The 25750-nt window shown below is 42.3% G+C and overlaps 2 protein-coding genes across 2 annotated transcripts in view; one reads left to right on the top strand and one right to left on the bottom strand.

The window, feature by feature from the left end:
- The window catches only part of TMEM117 (transmembrane protein 117), a 209556-nt gene extending 203426 nt beyond the window's left edge, over positions 1-6130 (top strand). The window contains exon 7 of the mRNA XM_014963421.1: positions 4032-6130. Within this exon, the coding sequence (XP_014818907.1) occupies positions 4032-4672 (641 nt within the window). The 3' untranslated portion in view covers positions 4673-6130. The remainder of the gene's footprint in view (positions 1-4031) is intronic.
- Positions 6131-16399: 10269 nt separating this feature from the next.
- ARRDC5 (arrestin domain containing 5) lies at positions 16400-22222 on the bottom strand. Its single transcript, XM_014963338.1, has 3 exons — positions 21970-22222; positions 17684-17892; positions 16400-16993 (listed from the first exon to the last, which is right to left on the bottom strand). The coding sequence occupies exons 1-3, from the start codon at positions 22220-22222 to the stop codon at positions 16400-16402; spliced, it is 1056 nt and encodes a 351-aa protein (XP_014818824.1).
- Between the last annotated feature and the right edge of the window lie 3528 nt (positions 22223-25750).

Genomic DNA, 25750 nt, shown 5'->3' with positions numbered 1-25750 from the left:
TTTCTGAGTGCTGATCTAGCCAGAGTGCTTTTCCACCCAAAGGAGAAATCATCACCTTCATGGCAGGTGCGTGCGTGGCATGGCTGGCTTGTGGAGTTAAACCAAAAGTGTGTCTAGATTCAGGCCAAGCATCGCCTACGTGGGGAAGCCTGAGGGAGCTCATGGGCCAAAAATAGAAAGGTTAGAGGTAAAAACAAAGCTGTCCGTGCACACAGATGTGAAAAAAACCTCAGAGGATTTGCAGCTTAGTTCAGCTGTGAGTGGTCTGTATGCATGTATGTAGCTAATAACACAAACATGACAGAAGATATGAAAAATGTTTCAGAGATACCTGAGTGTTTTACAGAGGTGTCTGAATGTTTTTAGGCACAAATTGCAATTGAGATGAGAGCCTGAAGTCACAGTTTCATACACTAGCCTCTGGCTGCGGTCGCACAGCATGAGGCCACTGAAGTCTAGCCTTAATAAGTGGGATTTTCACATTTCCTCTTGAACTCAGGAGAGATGCTGAGGACTGGCTTCTACATGAGATCTCTATTTCTTAGGACATGACCGCTCTGTTACAGAGTAGACATACAAAAATAAAAATGCTCCAGAATCAGCAGCTGGTTTGGGATATTTGGACCTGCAGGATCTGCCTCAGTTACCCAGCAGATCACTTGCATGTGGGATTGTGGACTAGTTGCTGAATCCCTTGTAGGCCTTATCAGCCTCTTTAAAAATGATCACTGCCCAAACATCCTGTTGAGCCAGCAGACATAGGTACCTTTCTGGAAAAAGAAAAATCCATACATCTTTCAGTACAAGAAGGCCCCTGTCATTCACAGGCAGGGCACTCCTGTTGTGCATTGAAGAATCTGGGTATAATTCTTTGTGGAAATGATTGACTAGCCTTCCAATCTTGAGACCCGATCTTACTACATCCTTCCATTTCAAATTGTGTCTAGGAAAAATCTATCAGCTTCAAGAAGGTCTAAATGGTGCCAGGTACATGTCAGTATCCTTGGCCATACAGACCACTGGGGTGGAACCAACCCTAGGGCAGTAGTGGTACTGATACTACAGAAATTGGTTAAGAGAAAAATTAAATGACTTCATAATGTGGGACTCCATTTTCCCTTAGCACTTTTAATCTGTAATGTAAAGTGAAGTGCTGTAAAATAAATTATAAATATATTTTTAAGAAAATGAATATCTATAGCTTCATAATATATTTATTCTGACTCTTTGCAAAACTACAAGCTTATGCTTGCTTATGCACAAGATGGGAGATCAGGAGTGACTTCTAATTTACCAAGCTTATTTCCTATATAACTAGATATATGACTAAAAATTTTTTTAAAAAGCATTACTCTAAAATTAAGTTGCAATATGCAATCATTTCATATACATAGATTATATGCATGTGTAATGTTAAAGCTTGGTCAGTATCATAAATCTCAAAAATTATTTGTCATGGGGAGTTGTCATCAAATAGATGTTTTGTGAGTGGAGACTGTCAGGCCTCTTGGTTCAAGTCTGCTTCAACACATCTCTGATCTAGAAGGATTGCTTGGTAAAATGGGCTTATTTGGCTATCAGACCTGCTACTGCAGCAGTAAAGTACATGTCTTGGAAGAAGGATAGACAGCAGAGGACACTGTATTCTAGAAAGAGGCAAATACTTCCTGTAAGCAATCAAGACAGCACTAACTCCCAGTCATTTTGTGTCTAAGGAGATTTATGCAGCCTTTGGCTACAGGGAGTACTGAGTAGGTGTAGGGAGATGTCGCAGTGTTCATATATGGTTATAGCGAGACTGTTAGTCATATTCAGTGTTTGCTTGTGGTGACAACTGTGTTCAAAAGAAAAGGAAAAATCACAGAGCTCATCAAGCATGGAAGTGATGCAGAGGGTGGAAAAATTGTCTAGAAATGAGAAATGTAAGGAGTTTGGAGAAGATCCACTATAGAATAGAGGCAAATCTCAGGCAATTACTTGCCAGTTAGATATACAGGTTGCAGTTCAACTTAGTTAACTGGGGTTTAAGCACCCTTTATAGCGCACACTGACCCAACGATCCCAACGGCAGAACTTAGGGCTGTGCTCCTGCCTGCCTAGCTCTGTCTAGGAGCTGAATGAGGGAGTTTAAAGTTCATTCTTTTTATGAAACTGGAACAATTTAAATGCATATCTCTCTTGTATCAGGTGAGCACTCAAATTCTTAACATAAGGGTGGAGCCTTTCTTAGACAAGTCCATCTTGAAAAGATCCGCAATTATGAAACCACAATGTAGGATAGATACTACATGAAGCCTGAGATCAAGCAACTGGCTACCTCTATGCAGCATGTGCAGTGTTTTCTGCTAGCTTCTTAACAACTTCTTCACCAGCTGCAGGCTGCAATCTCAAGTCTGTCTCTGTCTGTTGAAAGGTCATACGTGATGGGAAAGCCAGGGTTATTCTGATGGAAACACAGGAAATGCAGGGTAGAAAACTACAGGAAACAGCATCAAAGTAGACTGTATTGTTTGTTAGTATATTTCATATTTTAACATCATTTTCAATGTTTTTGTGCTGATTTAAGGATTTTAAATATTATAAAATGTGGTGATAATCTTCTAAAACCATAATTTTCTGTAACGGATCGATTATAATATTGATGAAAACCCAGCAAAAAGATAGAGTTATTCAGGACTTATGTGAACAAGAGTGTCTGCAAGGTCTTTTCAGTGCAGTTTGATTTCTGGATGGTGATAATAACACAAGAGACTGAACATTCTTGTTCATTTTCAGGCTAATTATAATCTATACTGAAGAAGACTATTAAACATAATTGCAGAAATACAAAGAATTACCATCCTTACCCTCCTGGAGCATTCTGATCATACAATTTGAAGACAGACTTTCAGAAACCGGAATCCATTTATTCTTTACCAGGCCAATGACATAAGTCATTTGATAGATACTCTGATACTTTCATTTTCTTTTTCACTTGAGACATATTTAATATGATTCCATTATAGACCACTGTAATTCATCACTAGCAGGAACATTCCTACATGAATTTCCTTTTACGTGATGCTGACATGTACATTTGCTGGGTTCTTGGGTAGTGCCAGTCATCACTGCACAAGTAAGATCTTAACATATGTCCGGCTAGAATGTAAGAGATGCTTTGACTATGAAAATAGTATAATTTGTTTTGTGCATTCATAGAATAATTTGGTTAGAAGGGACACCAGGATTTCATCTGTTCCAACACCCTACTCAAAGCAGGGTCAACTTTGCAATTGCATAAAGTTATCTTTAATATCTTTTGGATGCCTGGAGGAAGCACACAAAAGACTAGTTTAAAATAATAAAAGGAGAAAGGTTTCCTCCTCCAGTGTTGCAGGAGCTTAATGATAGGCTGAGTCACTCCTTGGAGGAGTCTCTCACTACACAGACTATAGGAGAAGCTGACTACCCTCCCAAGACTACAATCAGCCCTTGCTATTTTTGAGGGTGTAATATCTCTAAATCACAGTTTATCCAGTTGCCCGCACCTTAATATGTCTGTGCACCGTGGGAGGTATAACAATATATGTATATAGTCTTAAAATGTAAAGAATTACCAACCCCAAAAACTTCAGTCACTTCAGTCATTCCTGATGTATAAACAGTTCTATCAAATATGGCTTTTTCATGAAAAAATCCCATGTGAATATATTTTAAGCCCTGGTATTAATGCTTTTTTACTTTTATGAATCTATATCATATCACCTAGTGCTCTAATCAACAGGTCACCTACAAACTGCTATTTGAATTTAGTTGATATACCCCCGTGCTTGTGTTACAAAATTATTTTATTATGTGCCCAGATGTAATTGGGAAATACTAAGGGATATTCAGCATAAATCTGACTATGGTGGAAATTTTATTACAACTTTGCTTTACAGATTAATAAAAAAAAGGATTTTTTTTTCTCTGAGTAGCTTTTACATATGACTGTGTTTATACTGTTTCTAAAATGGATATATCAGATGACAGGACTTTCTTTTCCCAAACAGGCAAATGGTTTAACTATGGAATTATCTTCCTTGTTTTGATCTTGGATCTGAATATGTGGAAGAACCAAATATTTTACAAACCTCATGAATATGGTCAATATATTGGTCCCGGGCAGAAGATCTACACGGTGAAGGACTCAGAAAGCTTGAAAGACCTTAATAGAACTAAGTTATCGTGGGAGTGGAGATCGAATAACACCAATCCATTGACGAACCGGACCTATGCTGAAGGAGATATGTTCTTGCACAGCAGATTCACAGGCTCTAGCCTTGATGTCAAATGCCTGGCTTTTATTCCAAGTTTGCTGGCTTTTGCTTTGTTTGGTTTCTTCATCTGGTTCTTTGGGCGATTTCAGAAAACTGACCAAGGCATGGAGAATTTAGACAAATCATACACAAGAATGAAACGAAAGTCACCGTCAGATATGGGAATGACACGAGAAAATACACAGGTGTTAGTAGAAGAACCATTAAGTTTTCAAGAACCACATCTGGTATCCATAAAATCAGACTTAAGTGAAATAGTTTTTAATTCTTCTCTCCTAACTTCTGAAAACTTGAACGCACAACTGAATGAGCAAGATAGCCCTTTGCAGCCAGTACCAGAGTCCTCTGTCCCTAAGAGTAATCCTGTGACATAGAGGAAAATACCCAGGAAAATCAGTTTAAAGAAGCAGTTACTATAAGATTTCAGTTTTACCTTTTGTAAGTTAAGATTTACATAGTGTTTAGAATAAGAAACTCAACCTATACCAAAAGGTGCTCAGCATGCTTTTTCTAGGATTTTTGGTTTTTATTTGTATTATAGTACGTGCCTACTGTATATCTAACATTCCTTTATAGATTGCTTCCCAAAATTGCACAAGCTATTTATTAATACATTACCTTAACTATATAATAGTGTATTAGATAATTACTTGCAGGTATAAAATCCTACCGTGGTGGTGCCTTGAGACATTAAACTGTTTTTTAACTCAACACCAGATGTATAGCACAGTTCTTCTAATCTATTTTGCAAAGCTTTTTTGTATATGGTTATTTCAAGAATCATTTGATGTCTTGACAGAGGAGATAAATAGTTATTCCTAAAGAAGGGTTTCTGTTAGGACATCACAACTTGACTTTGTTATTTACTCATCTGTGAAGTCAGTGACTTTGATGACCGGACTGCAGAGAAGCATGTTGATTACCTTTTAATTTTTGCTGGCTAGCTGCCAAACACAAATACAGATTCATTATGCAGTAAACAGCAGAGTGATAATACAGCATGGGTCACTACTTGTGAAAATATGACTTTCTCTATCAGTAATAGCAATTAGGTGATAATGCCTAATTATATTTTTCCTAATTGAAGATAAACTGCTCCTTGATGAAAAGTTTTGCCCTTCACCTTTTAGAAACAGAGGTGAAAATACATGGTGGAAGCAACTCTTCCCATCACCACATCAAACCTATGCAACATCAAAGAGCCAATAGAGCGGTTATGGTAAAGGACACAAAGCCCATTAAATCCAGTATTTGTGTGATGGTCTGGGCATACGTGAAACATACATTGAAACACACCACGGACAGACAGTCTAACTTCTCCAAATACTGAAGAAATGTTTAGGGGTTTTAATTAAAAAAGATTAATAATTGAATTTTATTCTACCCTTTTTTTTTTCCTTCATTCATTATCCATGAATAAGTGTAACCTGGACACAGAAACATAGAGAAACTGTGGTTTTTGCTTTTTTGAAGGGGACTTTGTAATGTGAATTCCTCTGCTGTGTGATCAAACTATATGCACTAGAGAAATCACATATCTAAAACATCAGAAGGACTCTGATTTGCCTTTAATTTAGTTCTATAAATTGTTGTTACAAGTTACTAAATAATAAGTCATTTTTAAGTCTGAATTATTTCCCTGTCGTTTACTGGTGTTGCTGTATTTTGTCTTTGTGACTTTTTTATCTCCGTTGTTTTGATCTATCTGCTTTTAAGTTTTTGGAATGCTGAACTTAGCATGCATAATAGAACTATGCATTTATTAACTGTCACTTGAGAGCCAGTTTTAATAAACATCATTCAACAATTGTTTATTATGAGGCAGGAACATATTCTGTTAGTTTTGCAATTTTTAAAAACATTTAAAAACCTATGCATTGTCCTATTTAAAATCCTAAATGTTTCTGACACTAAAAAAGACAGGCAGTATCACAGTAATGTCAAAAATCAAATATTTTGTTTATGGAACATTTAATATTTCATCAGAAGAAAGTTCAATTTATAATCAGACTAAATTTTATCGATTAAAAATTATGACTAAAAATAAACTCATTAGTTTTTCCCTACTGCAGCCTATAAACTTATTTAATTGACTTAAAATATAGTGAAAGACAAGCCATTCATTAGTAATGGTAAAACACGGTGAGGTCCTGCTTGGCTATATAAGAGGTGACTATATTGATGTTTGACTTTCAAACAGCATTTGATTTCTAAAGTAGTTAACAGAAATAGCTGATGTATTTTGCAGATACATGCTTCTCTGTACGTTTTGGACACTGCAAACCCAAGTACTTAAATTCTCCCATTAACTTATTTCTCCTTTTTGTGCATAGAAGTGGTTAAATCCATTAATATGTAGGCAGAAAATGAAAGAATTACTTGAGCCTTACAGCCTGCATGATTACATGACTCTGAGAAAACTGTTATTAAGCAACTGATCCGCAGCTAAAATAATTCTGTGACCTCACATTGAGTTAATGCTTTTCAGGTCATTATAAACCTGCATGAAAGAGAGAAAAGCATCAAATAATCCTAGATTTTGCATGAGTATTTAAATTAATGGTCAAGCAGAGAGACTGCTTGTGTCATGAATTCATAAGAATCACAGAATGACCCCAGAAAACACTCAACCCCACCCAAAAAAAAAAAAAAAAAAAACAAAAAAAAAAAAAAAAAAAACAACCACACACACCACCAACCAACCAACCAACACCAGCTCCCACCACCTAAACACACAACAACAACCTCCAACCAAAAAACCATCACCCACCCACACAGCACCCCACCACAAACCAGTAATCTTGGGCACTAGAGAAGTTAAAAGATTCAGTGTTGCCACTCACCATGGTCAACTCATCAATTTAATTAAAGGAGAAAGGACTCCTCAGTTGTGTGGAGTCTCATTTGTAAACACAGACGCAGATGGGATAAGAGGAGTTTCCACTCTCCACTTCCAGCCTTAAGCTTGAGAAGCCCGAGTTAGGTGGCCAGGCTTAACCTAAGCTAATTCTGAAGCAGGCAGAGACCGGGGGGCTGAAAACCCTATAGGGGATTCAGTACCTAACTGGTCATGAGTCTCTGCGTCAGTCAGTAGCACAACTTGACAGGAATGGGTTTGTAGAGCGAAACAGTTGGTGCTGAGGACACAGTGCCCACGCTTTGGGCATTTCAGGGTTTAACTTCAGTTTAGCTCATGTCTGGTCCTTATAAACCAAATGCATAATAGTGGCTGGAGTATGTTTCTGACAAACCTCATTCATGCACAGAGACCATGGAATTTGAATTAGGAGAGAGTAGGTGGGAACAATCTAAACTGCATTTCTGAGCTCAGCTACTAATGCAGTGTCATCCTTAGTTTTCTCCTGAAGCAACTTGTCTCTCTCTGTGGACTGTAGAAGTGTCCTTGGGAGACTGAATGGCTAAGAAGGAGGGTGAAATTGGTTACCCAAAATGGAAAAATTCCTCCTCCAAGCACATTCATTGTTTTCAACTGTTGTTCATTATTAATATTCCACAATGCTTTGCTGACTCAAACCACTCTGAAATGCTTTCTAGTATAGTGCCCATCACTAGGACCTTGATATGAATGGTTGACTTGTTCCTGAAAGCCCAACTATTGCACAAATTGTTTTGTTGGTGTGTTTTTTTTCTTTTCCTGAAGAAGTTGAAGAATCCATAGAAGGGGTGAAAACTGAGGAAGTGTCGATTTTTTACACACTGCACAAGTCTCCATTCTGCCCTCTGTAATAAACCATCTAGCAGCTGCCATCACTACAGGGCTGGCCTGGGTCTGCTTTGTCAGAGATCAGATTTGGAACAATAGTTCTTTTTTTTAACCATAGCTACACTGTACAGTGATGGACGATAGATACTGCCTAAAATAGCATGCATAGAAGAGACATCTCTAGGATAAGCACATAAGATTTATGAGCCCACAGGTGCCTATAAATTGCCTCAGCATCCTCAACAATTACCTTTGCGGAGACAGAAATGACATGAAGCAAACAGAAGGTAAGAATGTTTGTAGAAAGTACCTTAAATATAATATTCATGCTTATGAAAGTGTATATGTATGTCTAAAAAGCAGTTGTATAATACGTGTGTATGTGTGTTAGGAGCCTAGGGATTAGTCGATTCTGTTGAGGTCAACTGCTGGGTCTCAGGCAGACGATTCACTAATGCCCTCTTTATTCTACATTGCTCTATGAGTTACTCCAGGTTGCTTCATCTCCTCTGCCTCCACTTCTACTGCCTAAAAATACAAGACCAAAAAAGAACATTTAATTGAACGTTTAATCTGCTTCCCCAAATTATCTTTTGGTCTAATTCATGCAGAAAGTAGATTTGTTCTGTTTTAGAAGATTTCTGTCCTCTCCAGCTAGTTTCATCATACCCTGGGCTACTGTGCTGCATTACAGTATGTGTTAAATTATTGCTTTTCCTGCAGTGAACAGCTTCCATCATGACAACCACCTGGAAACAAAGAGCAGGCACCTCTCAAAGACTGGAAAGGCAGCAATTCAGATACTTATTAACTGGCAAGATCATTTTCCCACAAGTGAACAGGTTATGACTCACTAGTAAAAGATGTACCAGATTTTTAATACAATGCCCTTAATTTTAACAACCTCCTAGGAGGGGCTCAGTGGGAGAGGTCTTTTTATCTCAGGCCATAAAGTTGAAGTAGTCACAGTCCTGCAAGCAGAGTGCTTCAGCTTTTTAGGCTGCATTTGAAAGTAAGCAGCTTAAACCTTGAGCAGATTGCAAGAACCATAAAAATTGGACAGACTGAACTGTGAATAAGAACATAAAGTTGATTAACTTGTAGTTGCCCCGTGCAGGATACACACAAAACACACGTTTATCAGATGTTAGAGAGACCCTGTGCTTGAGATTATGGTCAGTGACATGCAAAGATTCAAACAGTATTTATTAACAAACAATTGCAGCCCCTTTACCAACAGAGATGCTACTGCAAAAACCACTGACCAGCTCTTCTCCTGTCCGTCCATTCTGTCGTGAATGACAAAGGGGTGTTCATTTCCCTGTGCACTCAAAACTGGGCTCCCTGAATGTGATGTGGCATGTCATTGCAGTGCCTCATATACAAACTCCAAGGAGGACAACCAAGGACAGGCAGAAGGATGAAGTCTGACTGTGAGTTCCACAGCCTTGAGGTGAAGAAGAATGGCTTATGTGACCATTTCAGAGGCAAATCAATATAAATGGAAGTCCTGTTTCATAGGAACACAAGGGGCAAATGGAGAGGCAGCAAATCACTATGAACTCCTTTCCATCCCCTTCAGATACAGAAGCAGCAAGTCCCTGTTCCCAAATGCTGACAAACAATTCACAACTTCCAGATGACTGCCGGGTGAGTAGCTCTTCTGGATGACTAGGTTTTAATACTGTCTTATTTCCCTCCTAACACTTCCTCTGCACGGGGGATGTCAGCAGCTTTTCACTGTTTGGGGGAAGATGGTAGTTTTCTGAACAAGTAAGGAGGAAGCTTATGAAGGAGAAACCCTGTGAGGTCGGTACTCTCCACAGCAGACTCCTTATTGGAGTGAGGAAAAGCATAAATCCAGCTGCTTTGCAAAGAGGAGTGTAGTAGCATCAAATCCTTTCAGAAATATGTGTTACAGCCTCAGCACAGCCACAGAGATACTTCTAATCTCATGCTTTTCTTTTGATGTCTGGCAATTGGGGTCTGCGGAAGAGCAGCTTATCTGATTCCTGCAGGCAGGTTATAGACCTGGGTCTCATGCTGCTTTGTGACATCTGGAGCACTTCTCTGCATATTGAATTCCTTCTTCTCTTCCTTTTTTCTCTCCCCTCTCTCTCCTCCGCCCCTTCCCCAAACTCTGTTTCATTCTTCTGTTTTTATTTCCCATAAATTTTTATTGTTCATGCCCTGAACCGCAAATCACCCACTGAAGGGCCATAATTGCTGTTACTGATACGGTACCATCTGTACACAGGCTCTGCCCAGACCAGGAGATTCTGCCAAAGCAGCAACAGGTACCTTTCCTAAGGGTCTGTCACAACCCAGGGACAGATCCAGTGAGAACATGGCTCATTGCAGCACTGTATGTTACGTGCAGAACAGGTTTTGGTCCTTCTAACCAGGTCCCTCCACAGAGCATTACAAAGGAATGTTTACAGACAGGGTTATTTTTATGACTCGATGTATTTATTCAAGATGACACATAGCTGTTGTACCTTCTTTAAAACACCTGGAGCCCCATCTCTCTTGTTGGAACCTGCTTTGCTCTCAGCTACACTCCAAGGAAACATGGCCCACGTGAACATAATAGATGTTTTCCTCAAGTCTGCTCTTCAGTTTCCAGGGAAAAAGGGGCTTTCAGCCTGCTCACGCACACAGCCCGAGTGTGTCCTGCCTGGCATAGCTTCAAGGCTGAGGCTTTTAAGAAAGAGGAGGCTCCTTTCTTCTCTGCAGGCAGACAAGTACCGCTGCTGTGGCTGGCCTTGGTGTAATTCCTGCCTATTGTCAGGGAAATGAGAAAGACAAGCAGAAAGGAGTCATAGTAGTCAAAACTGAAATGCAATATTTGTTTCTAAAAAGCCAATATCAGCTGCTTGTTTGCTCCCTCCGTTTTGCCATTTTTCAGAAAGGCAGTTTGAGGTGGATCAGAACATTTCCTCAGTTACAACTCTTTTCATTGTTTCTTTTTCCCATGGGATCCTTCCCCACCATTTCTTACTATTTAAATCTCTCTGATTCTCAACATCCTCAAAATGCAGTTTCTGTCCAGGCTCTTCCTTTCTTCTCTGCTTATCTCCCCTTCACTGCCATATATTCATAGGATAATTCACATTGGAAGGGGTCTTAGCACAACGCAGGGTCAGCTCTGAGATCAAACCAGGTTGCTCAGGGCTTTATCTTTGCAGGTTTGGAAAATATCCAAATATGGAGACTGCACAACCTCCCTGGGAAACTTGTTCCAAAACCTTCTCAGTATTGTTGTGTAAATGTCGCCACTGGTAGAAAACTCCAAGAGAGATTCCCCGTAGCAACAAGCAGGAATGAGCAAAGTACGTGCAAACCATGACAAGTGACACAGCGTGAAGCCAAAGCCATCAAGATGTGAGCGTGGCTCCGTCCAGGTACACTCTGCCCTGTGGCAGTGAATCCACACCAGTTCTCACTAGATGCTACACATCTAGTAGAAAGCAGAAAACGGCATGCAAGCATTGAAAAAAATCAAAACAGTTTCTTTGTGATGCTGAAGTTAATTGTAATTATATTTCATACTGATGTAACTGGTGTCTGTTTATTGCCTGGTACTGTATTTGCATATTGAAGAAGTCAATTATCTCTTCAATTTGCAATCCTTGGCTCATGTAATCAATTACCTTGAGTGAATGTTTAACATTACTTATGAAAGAGTCAGACTTTATCATGTATCATCTAGAAGAACCAGTAGCACCCATTAATAGAATGGATTATGACATTTTTGCAAAACCTGCATGGATTGGTCAGCAGGAAGCAAATTGAATGGCTGAACTTATGCATTGCCCAAGCCATTAATCTATACAACCATACTGTGATCTTTATTAACTGAAAAATCATTTCGATTAACTGAAAAAAAGACTTCTTTCTTCTCAGACTTCCATTCATATTGACTTTCCATTACTGGCCTCACGTAGGCCTGCGCACACCAGAGTGTTAGAACAGGTCTCCAAAAGAAAAAATAAATTAGAAACCAATGCTTGCATGTAATGTGGATGAAGGCCAGGCTGGTCGGGGCTTGTTTTGTTTTAATTAAGGTGTAGTTAGAGCAACTAAGGTGCCCTTCCCTCCCAGCAAGTCTAGCAGCGGCAATCAGAAGAAAGCTGGCCCCATTCAAGTTCTTGTCTGGGAAGGTGGCAGGTTACTTAAAGAAATGTGAAAGGAAGACTGACAAATTTGCAGAAAAGCAGGAGGTTTAAGCAGTACAGGAGAGGATGAATGTACAAAGATCAAAGAAATCAATACGATTTAATCCACATTTGTGTCTTAAAGCAGTAGCTTATCTGAAGAGCCTGTGTAATTTTAAAGGATAGAAAGACAAAGGCAAAGGAACTAGGTAATAAGAGACTATCTTATTCAAAAACAGGTCTTTAAAAAGGTATTGATGGACTCTCCCTCCTTTGAAACAGAGATAAATGTCAATGATGACTGCTTCTGGGACACTCCATGCCTTAGTGACCTTTCCTTGACAGGTTTAAGGGGACATAACAGGAGTCAATGTGCTGGTGGCTACTAAGTCTTTTGGACAATGAAACATGTACTCAAACATGGTCACAGTTTCAGTATTTACTCATTCATAAAAACATTTGCTGAAAGCAGGCATTGCTTGAGCCAACAGCAGGTAAAGTTAATATATTCCAGAACTGCAGCAGCTCGAGCTGCTCCAGATGTTTGAGGACCTTTGTGAAGTTCTTTCCCTGTTGGCTGTGGCAGCCTTGCCAGGTAACACTGCTGAGGATGCACGTGTGGCTGAACTTGTGTGTCATCCAGCGATAACACCAACCTGATCCCACAAGTACAGATAATTTCCAGTAATCATTGTTTCTATGTTTCCATGGTTACTGGAAAGAGAAAGATTTCTATTTTTGCTCCATGAAGCCATACAAAAATTGAATGTTTTCCAAAATCTGTGCAAGGTTAAAATTAAATTGTGAGCAGACAATATAGCCATTTTCCCTTCATGTGTGCCATCTCTTTACTCTCTTTTCACCCTTTCTATCACTTCTGACCCACACAAATCCCACCAGCTCCACAGGAAAGCTACTCCTCAGAAATAATCCCAAAGGGGACAGAGATCAAACTCTTTCCTATGGGGAGACTTCAGGCACCGCTCATTCAAAAAGAAAAAAAAAAAAAGAAAAAAGAATATTGATTGCAAGGTCTAAAGAGTTTGTTATTTATATAAACGCAGCTAAAGCACAAGTGGCAGAAGTCGACCTCCTGCTCTGTTTCCACAGCAAGTCTCCTACGAGGGCCAGTATAATTATTTGTTGGACCTACCAACTGCAGGTAGGCTTAGTGTGCAGTGTTTAATGAAACCTCCATGGAAATGTCTATTGTTGCACCTAAAAGAGTGTTTTTTGATTATTTTTTTTCAGTTTTCAAGCCCAGGCAATACCTGTATCACATAAGAGCGCATGGTGGCGAACCCTTAGTCAGTAACCCCTCTATGTAACGGGTTTGTGAAACTCATGCAAGGGCCATTCAAAGGTACAAGCTCAGATCCACGTGAGCTGTATGGGTATTTTAGGTCACTGCACCTGCAGGGTTAGCCCTGTTGCTCTAAAGAGTGTTACAAAGACACAGTGTAATAATGGTCTGACTAGACTTCAAAGGCAGCTACTTCATTTGGGTGTATTTTAGCGCCTCGCCAAAGGCACATGAAGGATTAAACACACATAGCCCAAATGTCCCTCCTGGTGTTTTAATGGCTCTAACTTTACATCACAAAAATCTCCACCATCTCTGTGGAGAAGTGAATGAGGCAGTTGACAAGACCTTTTCCTAGAGACCTTTCTGCTCCATCTTTTGTAATCTGCTAGAAAAATGCCCTTTACCCAAACTGCCCACTCATCTTATTGCTCGTTGCCATTTATATTAGGCTGTAAGTGCCTTACACAAATAAGACTATAAAGATTGGAAAGGATCTGCTTGAAGAATTTGCAATACAAAATGACTGAAGGTAGAAAGGAAAAGTAAAATCCTAAAATATGAAATCACTTGCCCAAATTCCCAGAAGTCAAGTATCCCACTGTTTGTCTATTTTATTAGGACTTTGGCCTTTCTGATTTGTTGCTGTCAAATGTTTTACTTGCTTCAGGAGATTCACACACACACACAGACACTGCATGAAACATCCCAGGAATGGGATTAGGCGTATTTCACCCTGGCATATATTCTATCTGGAGAAATGAAGTTTTTTGAAATCAGAAAGCAGGTTTGTTAGCATCAGACACCCGTTGTCTCCTGCCATGAAAATGTCTGCAAGGTGGCCATAATGAGAAGTAGATACCTCACTTGTTCCTCAACTGCCTTCCTGATTTCGCTGATCTCAGTCTGGCTTCAGGCATTGTGAGTCTGGAAAATAGATTTCAGCAGTGCTTCATATCACAGCAAGGAACACGCAAAGAAGTTACAAAGCTGCTCTTTTATCCCGCCAAATGTTGACATCCTATTGTTTCTTTGCAAATTATATTTTGCGAAAAGGAAGTAGTTAAATTCCTTTTCATAGTAAATGCAAAGACTGCCAGTATTTATGTGATGGCAGCTTCAGAATTTATGCCAGGTTGTGTTTTTCCTTCAGCTGCATCAAGTGTCACTGAGAAGCAACGCTGGAAGTTCAAACGACAAGCAGCAAAAAATATTCTTCTGACATGTTCCTGTCATGTAGGCTCTGAGTGCATTAATTTTTGCTGGAACGATGAAACAGGGAGACCTGTAAAACAACAATCCATTTGTAATGGGATTCTGCACGTAGCGTCCTGATATACGGTCTCATCTGAGATGTGAAAGGGCCCTGTCAGTGTCAGCGTGATAAATACTGGTTTTAGGGACAAGATGAGGAGAAACATTAGCCCAGTGAGAGCGCATGTGAGCAGCAGGACGTGACAAGTGCTGTGCTGTGTCTCAGCCAGACTTGCCGGGGGGGAGGGTGCCAATCAAGGTCAATCACAGGGATGGGTGAAAGGCAGGTGGTGGGAGAAACCCCGCAGTCCCTGGATGTGTGGTGACACTGCACCAGCCAGGCGCCTGGACAGCTGTGGGGACGGCTGTGGACATGCAAACCCCTGGGCTGGGGTTGCCTGGCACTTTGCTGCCAGAAGCATATGTAAGTCACCACTGACAGACCTGCTGCTGCTGTAAATTAAAGTTGGTCGGTGTAACCTCATTTCTAAGCAGTCTCCAGAGGTGGGAGGAGAAAGCCAAGGCGCTCTGTGAGTGGGGGTGAGGGCTGGTCACAGAGCAGCAAGATGTCTCTCTCAACAGCAAGCACTTGGCACCGGGAGAGGTGGCATCACCCCATCCCTCTGCCCCAGCCTGGCAGTGGGGCAAGAGGGTGGAAGCACCCTGTGTCTTTGCTCCCATTACTTTATGGGGAATCACAGACTGGTCAAAGTCAGAGGGGACCTTCAATATCAGCAATACAACAGATAGATAAACCGCATTACTAGAGACTTAGCAAATGTTAATAAACACCAATAAAATTCTTAACAACCTTCTAACCTCAAAGCCTTCTGGTCACCCACACTGACACGTACGCACATGTGTGGTTGCACCATGGCCCACATGCACATCACATCCCTGGGACAAGCCTCTTCTCTGGCCTGCCCAGGTCCCTCTGCTGGGCAGGATGACCGCCTGCTGTCTCAGCCTGCCCCCAGCACCATAACACCCACCAGCTCACTGTGGGCGTGCTCTGCATGGAGCTGACCCCATGGTTTCACATGTGGGTGGCAGTGGAGCAGAGCCGGTGGCTGATCTTTGCCTCTCATTGCAGGGGTGATGCTGGGTAATGGTTGCTTTCTCAGCCTGCTGCCTTCCCTCTGCCTCAGCAGCCACAGATCTTGTATGTCCCTGAGCTGCCTGGCTGCCCTCCTCACCCCAGGGGTCTCCCAGGCTTTCCAGCCACCCACCCTGCCATGCTGAGAGCATCTCCTGTGGGTCCCATTGCGGTAAACAGTCTGCCTTCTGCCAGACATCCCGCTCCTGTGACAGCTGGCTTTCAAACAGCTTGTTCTGCATTCCTGCTAGGGTCTGCATGTTCGCCTCACACCTTTAGCTAAGGCTGGGGTGGGGTCTTTTCCCATGGACAGAAGTATGGCCACCCTGTGGGCCTGCAAAGCATTCCCTCTCTTCTTAGGCCACTGCTGAGTCTCCTGCTCTTCCTTATCCAGTTATCAGGGGTCAGTGTAACAGAATTATGGGCTCCCCTCATGTGCCTTCCTGATCTTGGGCTATGGCTAGCTTTATTCCTCTTGTTTTGGGAATCACTGTCCCATCTCTGCAAAAGCAGGCTACTCCTGTGAAAGCATACAGCAAGTGTGCATGGATTTTGCAGAAAAATCTTTTATTCTGTGGATCTGCTGGCCATTGCTCCTGGGTCAGCCTCAGAATTGTCTCTGTGAAGGCTCACCCCCTTTGAGAGGTCACCTTCATTTTCATGCAGAGTCATGGTTTTCTGCTCCACAGAGAAATGCTTTGGTGTGGCTGCTATAATGATGGGCACTCTGGCCATGATGGTGGACATGGTACAAGGAAGGCTAGAGGTGCCTACCAGCTCATATCTAAATGCCATGATTTTATTTTCCATGACAGTGCTGGTGACAGGCATGGGTTTTGGCAAAACCAGTGCACTGGTAAGTCTCATGGTCTCAAAGGGAGCTGTGTCTGTCTGGGACTCCAACCTTGTCACCTCGCTTTGGTCTTCCAAGGAGCATGGTTCTCCCCTACTGCTGAAGCCCTGATACAGGACAATGCAGCGTAAAGCGAAAATGAGCTTTTTAACATACTTGCATGTCCTGTTGGCGATATCTGTCATGAAAACAATGGTCTCACCAGGGCAAAATATATTTTTCTCCAAGGAAATCCGAAGGATCACGGAGCCACGTCTGAAGCAGCAGAAATAAACTATATCTTTCCTAGCTTCCACCACCAGTGGGGCCTGCATGGAGAGGTTGAACAGAAAGGCAAAGTATGCTGAGTTCTTGTGCTGAATACGGGGCGATTCCCAAACACCACATGCATGTTGTCCTAAGACAACAGCTGCAGCTGCTCAACTGTCCCCACAGGCCACCATTAACCCAGAGGACAGTCTTTCTCGCTGCACTGAATGTGACACAACTGAATTAGCACAGTCCTCCTGAGCATATGTGCAAAGAATTCATGTGTGCACACATAAACACCGTCACCTTTAGCTATCTGTACCCAGGTTTAGAAGGAGGCCACAAAATTATTAGAATCATCACGTTCTGGACATCTTGATGACCTTTGACTGACTTTCCCAGACTCGGTAGAGTTCGGTAAAAAAGGCACCTCCTATTTAGTGATGTTAACACAAAGCTTAGACTCCAAAATAAGCAAATAACTTCCCTTCTCCCTCATCCTGGATCTCAAAGTGCTCCCTACATGTCATTCTTCAAGTCTTACACTGCACCTTCTATGCTAGAAAATAAACATCTTGGTGCAAGCCCTAGGACAAAGATGGCAGAAGGTACTGAAGTGTCATTTGAATGCTAAAAGGAGAAAACTCAGAGCTAAAAGTTCATGAACACTCAGTAGTAAGCCGTTACAGCTCTGGATCAGAACAGGGTAGGTCCATGTGTCTCCAGCTCAGATAGCTTGTTTCCCTTACCATGTCTTTCATGGGTCTTCTGTGGTTACCAGCAATTCCTTGCAGCAGTAAACATCTCTCCTCTTTAGCTAAGACAACTTGGCCACTGCAGCAAGTCCCTTGAACAAAGTAGGAGATGCAGCCAATTTCGCTGTTGAATGTGGAGGGAATACTTGAAGGAAAGTTGAAGTGGAAGTCAAAGGTGTGGACCCCAGGATCCAGCCATCCATCTGAAAGCCAAACAACACACTCCTATCAGATGCCTTTTAAACCTTTAGAATGTTTGTACCTTACACAAGCCATGAAGTGTCTTCCAGAAGCCACGGTGTCCTTACCACCTTGGGTTGGTATTGCACCCAAAGTCCCATAAAGGCGTGTTGTGGGGTGGACTGTGCATCACCTCTGCAGGTCAGTTGATGGATGTATAGACCCCTCTCAGATGGCAGACTTGAGAACTGCTAATCTACCTCATTTTAAGACAAGGTAAGCAACCTGCAGCTCTTCACAAATTGTTTAGAATTTTCACTTATCAAAATGTAATGCCACAGACTCTTAACTTTCTCAGTAAGCACTAACAGGCTTTTTGGGAGTAAAGGGGTGCGATAACTTTCACTCCTCTTTTATCATTGTCTACAACACCTGCGTGTATGATGTGACACTTTTGTTTCACTTGTGCAAAAGACCCCTAATTACAAAAAAAAATAGTATTTGACACCTTCTCTGCAAAACTGTGAGAAAAAAAAATTATGATCCATTCCTTCAGATGTCTGCATTTTCTTCTGTGCCACTTCCTCTGAATCAAATTCAGAATTTTTTGTGGGTGAAGTCCCACTGCCTCCAAGGAATGAAAGACTATCCCACCTGTGCAAGGATAAATTTGGCCTCTTCTGCCCAGATAAGACCAGCTCTTGACCCTTTTCTTCATCCAAGACCTATTTCTTTTAAACACATATATCTGCTGGCAGTTTATCATCCAGACTTAAGCTTTCCTTCCTCCTTGTAGTTTGTGCCAAAACTTCACTTTGAACCCACAATATTAGAGGATGTGAGGCTGCTAGAATTTTGTGCTGCTGACTGCATCCTTTTTCAGATGAATTCAACGACACCTCAAGTTTCAATAATCTAAACTGGATATTCTTGTTGGCAGAAGAGCCTGGATATTGTTTCCTCACAGCATGGGAGATTTAGCAGATAGCATAACAGCATTTTCAATCAATCAGAGTTGTAACTCTGAAGAAAAAAAAATGCCTAAAACAATCTGAAAGGGAGGAAACTAAAATTCATCAGCCTCTTAGATAACTGCAATATAAAAAAGTCATGCTGTTTATTCTGGCAGTTTGTAGAAATCTGATATTCCCAGGGCCTTATCTCACACAATGTTGTCTTCAAGTTACTTTGGCTATGTTCTTGTTCTGATGGAAGGAAGGACTTTGAACTGTGAGCAGATCTGCAACTTAACCTTGAAAGAAAACAGTGTTCCCCTCCTGGAATGATCTGCAGTTGGACCCTGGTGTGAGTGATCTGTTCTGCAGCCCCAGCACGGTGTGGGGATTTACTGAGAGAGTTCACATTTCTCCATCCCTGCTGCGGGTATGGTCTGAGAGCCTGGCCCTGTTTGCAGGGCTGAAGTAGGCCCTGTGGTGCAAAAAGGTTTGCAGATACTTATTTCATTCTATGTACAGCTTTAATCCCACTTTCTCTGGCTTGTTTTGCATCACTTCTAAAGAGACTTCTTTGAATTGTGCCCACTTGCTGAACTGTGCTTTACTTTCTGAGGTCCCCAGGCTCAAAAGGATGGTGGCCTTCAACAATGTCCCTGAACTCACCCTGGAAGCCAAGGCGGACTTGCCTTCCCGGGCTTCCCATGGCTGCTGGGTGTGAGCCCTGTTGTACAGGAGCACCTGCCCTCTACATGCTTCCAGAAACTGTTTTTTCCCTGAAACCATGCAACAGAATTAATTACCCTGTAGAAAGTTTCCCAGCTGCCAAGAGGCACCCGGAGATACCATGTGTCTCGGTGTTCAGCAGAACCTGGGAACCTCAGTCACACAGTTAATTTAAGTCAATTCTGGATAATTTATTGGTACCTAATTCATAAAGTCTTCCATCTTGTATTTTCCGGGAAGGGAGGAGACAGCTGCAGCTGTGGGGAAAGTGCAAAGAGGCTGCTTATAGGAGAGACTTGAGGGGTGGCCTTTACGTGAAGGACACAAGGGACTTCCCAGGGTGCAACTCATGGTGCACAGCAGTGATTGAAGAGTTTCAACCTGCCTGTAGTCCAGGCCCTGTGAGCTCCTGCCTCTGGTTTGCTCCGACTGGGATGTTTCTGCTGGTGATGAGGGTGATTATCCCTGGTAGCACTGAAACCCTTCTTTTTCTTTTCTGAATCTAATTATCCTAAAACTGTTACCAGTCATATTCGATGGCTGCCAAGAGTCAGTTCCTCCAGCAGTCTTTATCTCACAGAGAGACAATACTGAGTTCCTTGTGTGGTGGCGGGGTTTACCAGGGTTAAAAAGAAATATGTCAGCAGGCACCTGGATCCATGTATATATACTTCCTACAGAGACATTATATGTAACCCAAGTAGGGCATGTGGTAAGATCAAACACCAGATAGCAACGTGCTATCAAGAGCATATTAGCAGCTGAGTGTCAAAAGCTGACACTGGCAGCAATCTGTTCAAAGATACGTTCCTTGTACGCCAGCATCAGTGGGGAGCACAGAGTATTCAGGGTAAGAAGGGTCAGGTCCATATCTTCTTTCATGTTTTAAAATGGCTTTCCTGGACTTGTTAGAGCACTTCTACAGAGATGTAATCAATGCTGGAAAAAGACTGAGTTACAGTGGTAAAAATGTGTTATTAAACGGCACTGCTTTGGCAAGTCTTGATGGATGCGGATGCTCAACTCTTTTGAAAATGGGAATATATCTGTGGGTGGCAGAATACAGATTCAAGTGCGTTTTTAAACAACACCAATTTGAACTTTAGCTGAGAAGATCCAGACCCCAGGTGCTTTACAGGTACTTGTTCATGTAATGGCAAAAATAATTTTTCCAACACTCAGCCTTTCTCCCTCTTTTCCGTCAGGGCTGTAACATCCAGTAGCCTCCACGAAGAGACAGCATTCCACAGTATGTCCAGGCTAAGACTCTAATTCATGTGTAAGTGGAAAATGACCTTTGGACAAGCTAGATCCTTCAAGTGTGAGACGAAATGAAGCCTGACCACTGCAGGTCATAGCTCGAAAGCACAGTTTCCACACTTTGGCACAGTCTAACTTTAGTGCTAAACTAATCTAAGGCAGCTACCACCTATGATCTATAGACTACATTTTTAGGATTCCCAACAAACCCTAAGAAAGGGGAGCTGAGAAACAGCAGTGCACCTCCTAGGAGGCTTCCATTTGTTTTAAACATTCCCTGGAATAATTCAGTGGATTAGGTGGTCATTACATCCCACTGACTTTATTCTTTTTTAAAAATCTGTACATTTTAATAGTTAGCTCTGTATTTATATGTGTGCTTGTTGGGGTGTATAATATCTGAAGGGAAGGTGGAAGAGCCAGGCTCTTCTCAGTGACAGGACAAGAGGCTACAGGCACAAACTGAAACACAAGAAGTTCCCTCTGAACATCAAGAAACACTTTTTCACTGTGAAACAGGTTGCCCTGAGAAGTCTCCTTCCTTTGAGAAATTGACAAGTCTGGGCAGGTGGCCCTGCTTGGGCAGGTGGGTTGTTCCAGATGACCTCCACAGTGCCTTTCAACCTCAGCTGTTCTGTGATTCCATGAAATAATCACACTTTTGCAGGTGTTTTCAGTGTATATCTCACATCTTTCTTGTCTCTCAGTAAAGATATAGCAGTAACTTTAACTGTGCCTCTACTACAGTTGTGAATACAACAAAACCTGTATACACAGCAGATAACTTACTGGCATGTAAGTCAACAAGAACATTGAAGGTAAGCATTTTAGATGACCAAAGATGCACCCATGACTAAAAATTTCCTACCTGCTGCTAGACAGGTTGTGATAGATTTCTGTGCAATAAATGTTCACTTCTCAGACACAGCCACCAGCTCATGGGGGACTGCTCATGCTCTCAAATAGTGCTGACCATGCCAGAATGCTACTGTTCATCGCAAAGCCCTGGTTGCCATATGATTTAATGAAAAAGATTATGCCATGGGATAGAAACAGCACATGGACATTGGCAAAAGGAAGACTTCCTACCCATATCCTGCCTTCCCTAGCCCAGCGTTAAGATGCTTTTCAGTTAACTGACGCCTTGTTCCAGCATTTTACCCTCTATGCGAAAATTCTGTGTTTTGGAGATGTAGACAGCCTGGTTGGTGCAAGCCATGCTCTTCTCATAGTCCCATTCAGGATTTTCCTCCTCAAGCCATCTCAGGTAGCCTCTTCCCACAAGCTCCACCTTCACTATAGGGTCCACCAGGGTACTCCTGAGGTTCAGAACCAGTTGGCCATCTATGCTGGAGCCAGCCAAATACACCTCAGTCTCAGGAAGCACAAGGTTAATTGCTCTCACTGTTGACATGAGGGAAGAGCAGGTGTTCCTGGGGTCCGGAGGCTGGATCGTGAGGTCATCTGCTCCTCCATGACAGCGGGGTTTGTGAGGTCATGGCATGGGGAACAGCTGCAGGGTGCCCCACAGGGACAGAGCTCAGCTATCTGAGCTATGCCAGAGGGGATCAGAGACATTTATCTGAGTATTAGCAGCACCTAACCAACTGGCAAGTATGCAACTCCACATTTAGGGTCTGTATTGGCAACACAGCAGAAAAACCACAATTCAAGACACTTAGCAAATGTAGATAAACACCCAGAAATTTCTAAGCATGTTTTCCATGAGTAATCCCCACAACTTCAAAGCATGGACACACAGAGAGGCACGGTTATGTGCACCCACCTCCTCTGGGGTGCTGGTTCCCCAACTCATGCACCTCTCCTTGGGGAAACACAAGTGCTCTACACACACACTACCTCTAATCCATCCGCCAGTGAGAACACACCCCACAAGCACCCCCACACCCCACAACACTGCAACCCATCAGCATGCTGGCTGCATGTAGGCTGTTCGCACTGTCTGGCAGTGGCAAGCTGCTTCTGGCAGTGCCAGCCCTGGCTTCGGTGGCCGCTGCTTCCCTGTCCCACTCCCAGGTCTTGTCCCTGCTCACAACTTCCCACACTTCCTTGAGATGTCTTTCCCAGCTGATTTTCTTCTCTTATAAATCTGCTGGTAATCTTCTACCTACTGTTTAATCCAGCTGCTGATTGTCTCAAGTAAAGTTCACCATTCTTCCTTTCCTCATGGTGTTATGGGTTCTGGACAACCTCCCTCCCAGAAGGCACAGTTTTGTGTATTGTATTCAAACCTCACTAGCAGTTTAGCGATTGTCACCTGGGCATGCTACCACCTGCGCAAACCTCCCCACAGCAAAATACTAGTGGTGGGTAGTAGATGTGGCTGATACTGCCCTCATAAGCAGTGGCCAGAAGACTACAGCAAGTGTCCTGAGGAGATCAGGGCAGGTGAGCAGCCACCACACCACCCCTCTGGGCAGCGAGGTCCTGCAGGTCTGGCTGAAGCCAGTGGACTATTGTTCACCAGAGCAGGATGAGTGGCAAGATTTTACTGTAATGTAGGAGGCTTTGGTGAACATGGCTAAAGGCAAAGGATTGAGATGAAATGCAGCCCACGTTGTCTCCTGAGCTCCTTTGTCATATCAGAGGAATTCCAGCTAGCTGGAGCTGCTGCAACTTGTTCTTAACATTAAGGAGAAAGACATGTTCCTTCCGAATAACATCTCAAAACACTGTAAGGCTGATCTGAGATAGACCTTAAATGCTGTTGGACACTTGGACCAAATAGGTGTGCCATGCTCTGATCCACATAGATGTGAGAAAGGAAGGAAAACAATGCAGCATGGGATATCAGAGACACACCTTCAACCAGGGATGAAGACTACAGCAAGGGCTGCAGCGAGAACCACACCTGTGGCTGATGCCAGCAGACATTCTGTGAGCCACTGATGAGCTGTGAGCCCAGAGTGAAAACGCTGGCACCTGCTCTGCACAACCCAGTTCCAGAAACAATGTTCTCAGCTGCAGGTTGAGGATAAGGGCACATGCTGAGAAATGCTGAAAATTAACTGATCAAGACGACCAACAGTTTAGGAAAGAAGTCACAGCAGCAGATTGAACTTTAAGACTTTTGTCCTCCATACTAATAAGTCACTTGTTCCAAAGCTGTCAAGATTCTACTTCTCAGCCTCTGTACCCCATCCTTGCTTTCTTTTTTAAGGAAAGAAGGCATTGAATTAACATGCTGACTGCAAACTGTCACAGTCTCAATTCTCGGCTGCTGCATCTCATTCTCTCAGCCTCTGCTTGCCCTGCCTTGTTAAAAAATAAACTCTTTGGGAAAGGAGCTGTTCAATGCCCTGGGTGTAGTGAGAAGGAACAGTTTCTCAACTGGGCACAGAATTACACATAACAAAAATATACTTTTTCTTAGTTAAGCTTGGCATTTTTCAGCAGCACCTTGTGCACAAGTTGTGTGGTTATGGGTGGAAAAAATACCTTATGTGATAAGCAATTTATGAGTGATAATATACCATCAAGTAAAAAATTATAATTAGTGATAATATATGAACTGAATACTAGATTCCCATGCCTTTGTGCTCAGGCACCAATTTATGCCTTACAAAAATAGCTTACAGCTATGATCTCCATGCTGCCATTACACCAAACCAATATTTCATCTCAATCTGTACATCCCCTGAGGATTTTAAGTGCAATCTGAGCATGCAATTGGCCAGAAAAGGAGGAAGTATTGCTTTTATGTCATGGTTTCTGCTCCTTCCTTAAATCCAAGTTCTGTCTTGAAGTTAGACCAACTGAAAATAAGTTGTGCAAATGTTTCCCTGCACTTTGTGATGTCTCTGATAAAATGATCTTAAAATTCCATTTCCAGAAGAACAGTATACTTTTAACAAAAGTAGGCTTCAAAAGGTACAGAAGGGAAAATTATATTCTGGTTTTGCCTATGCTGATGTGTGGTGTCATCAATTTTGAGTTTTCAATTGATATCAGCCAAAATGGAACCTTTCATCTGAACCGACTACACTTCAGAAGTTACAAATGAAAAGAAATTGGATCCATACCTCACTATATTTAATTTTGCAACCCAAAAGCTGGATTCCATAGCTTCCTCTCTGTCATTTAATAAGCTTTATGCAGTCCCGCTGTGTTCCATAGCTTTGTCCAGGCATCAGGGAGGACTGTGTCATGGTTTGCTCCTCGTTTCAGTTTTCTGAGACTCACACAAACATTGCCTCTGGTTTGAGCCTCCTGGTTTCAGTTTAAAATTTTTGAACCTGAAAACTCAAGGGGAAATGAAGGGCCAAGCCCTTGAGCTTACAGTGTTGCACTGTGATAAAAACATGTCGCTGTAGGGTTGTGTCAATGAAGCCCCAGAGTAACCAAACTCAGCCCAGGGGTGGCTGTTGTCACCCTGTGTCTGCACAAGGACTGGCTTCCCCAGAGACCTCAAAGCCTGAAGGAACTGGATGTGGCAAAGCAGAGGGGAGACCCAGGCTGGGCTTTTGGGGTTCACCATAGAACTTGGTCTGGTTTGCACTTTAGGAGCCTGTAAGAGTGTTACACAGATCCCGTTTGTATTCTGCTGCTTTCCACCAGCTTATGAAGGGCCTGCATTTGCACACAAATTCCCTTTCCTCGAGGTAACCTGCCTCTGTAGCTCTCCTGAGGGTGACGTGGAAAATGGAGTACCTGCATTTGAATTTTAGATTTCTTGCTTTACAGGGGAATTAGGCCATGCTGATAGAGCTTTAGATACAGTAACTGCTAGCACTAGCTTTCTTGAAGCCAGCTTCAAAACCATCTCATAGGCAATGACATAACTATGAAGAAGCTGTCATGGAGGACTCTTCATACACTCAGTCTCTGTTAATACAGAGGTTTTACAAGAGAGGATGAATCAGGCAAGTGAATGCAGTTTCATTTTGCCAAGCAGCGTCCCTCTATAGAAGAAATAACATGT

The sequence above is a fragment of the Calidris pugnax genome, unplaced genomic scaffold (assembly GCF_001431845.1).
Source record: "Calidris pugnax isolate Ruff unplaced genomic scaffold, ASM143184v1 scaffold44, whole genome shotgun sequence".
NCBI classification, from domain to species: Eukaryota; Metazoa; Chordata; class Aves; order Charadriiformes; family Scolopacidae; genus Calidris; species Calidris pugnax.
This window is presented reverse-complemented; position numbering and strand designations above follow the sequence as displayed.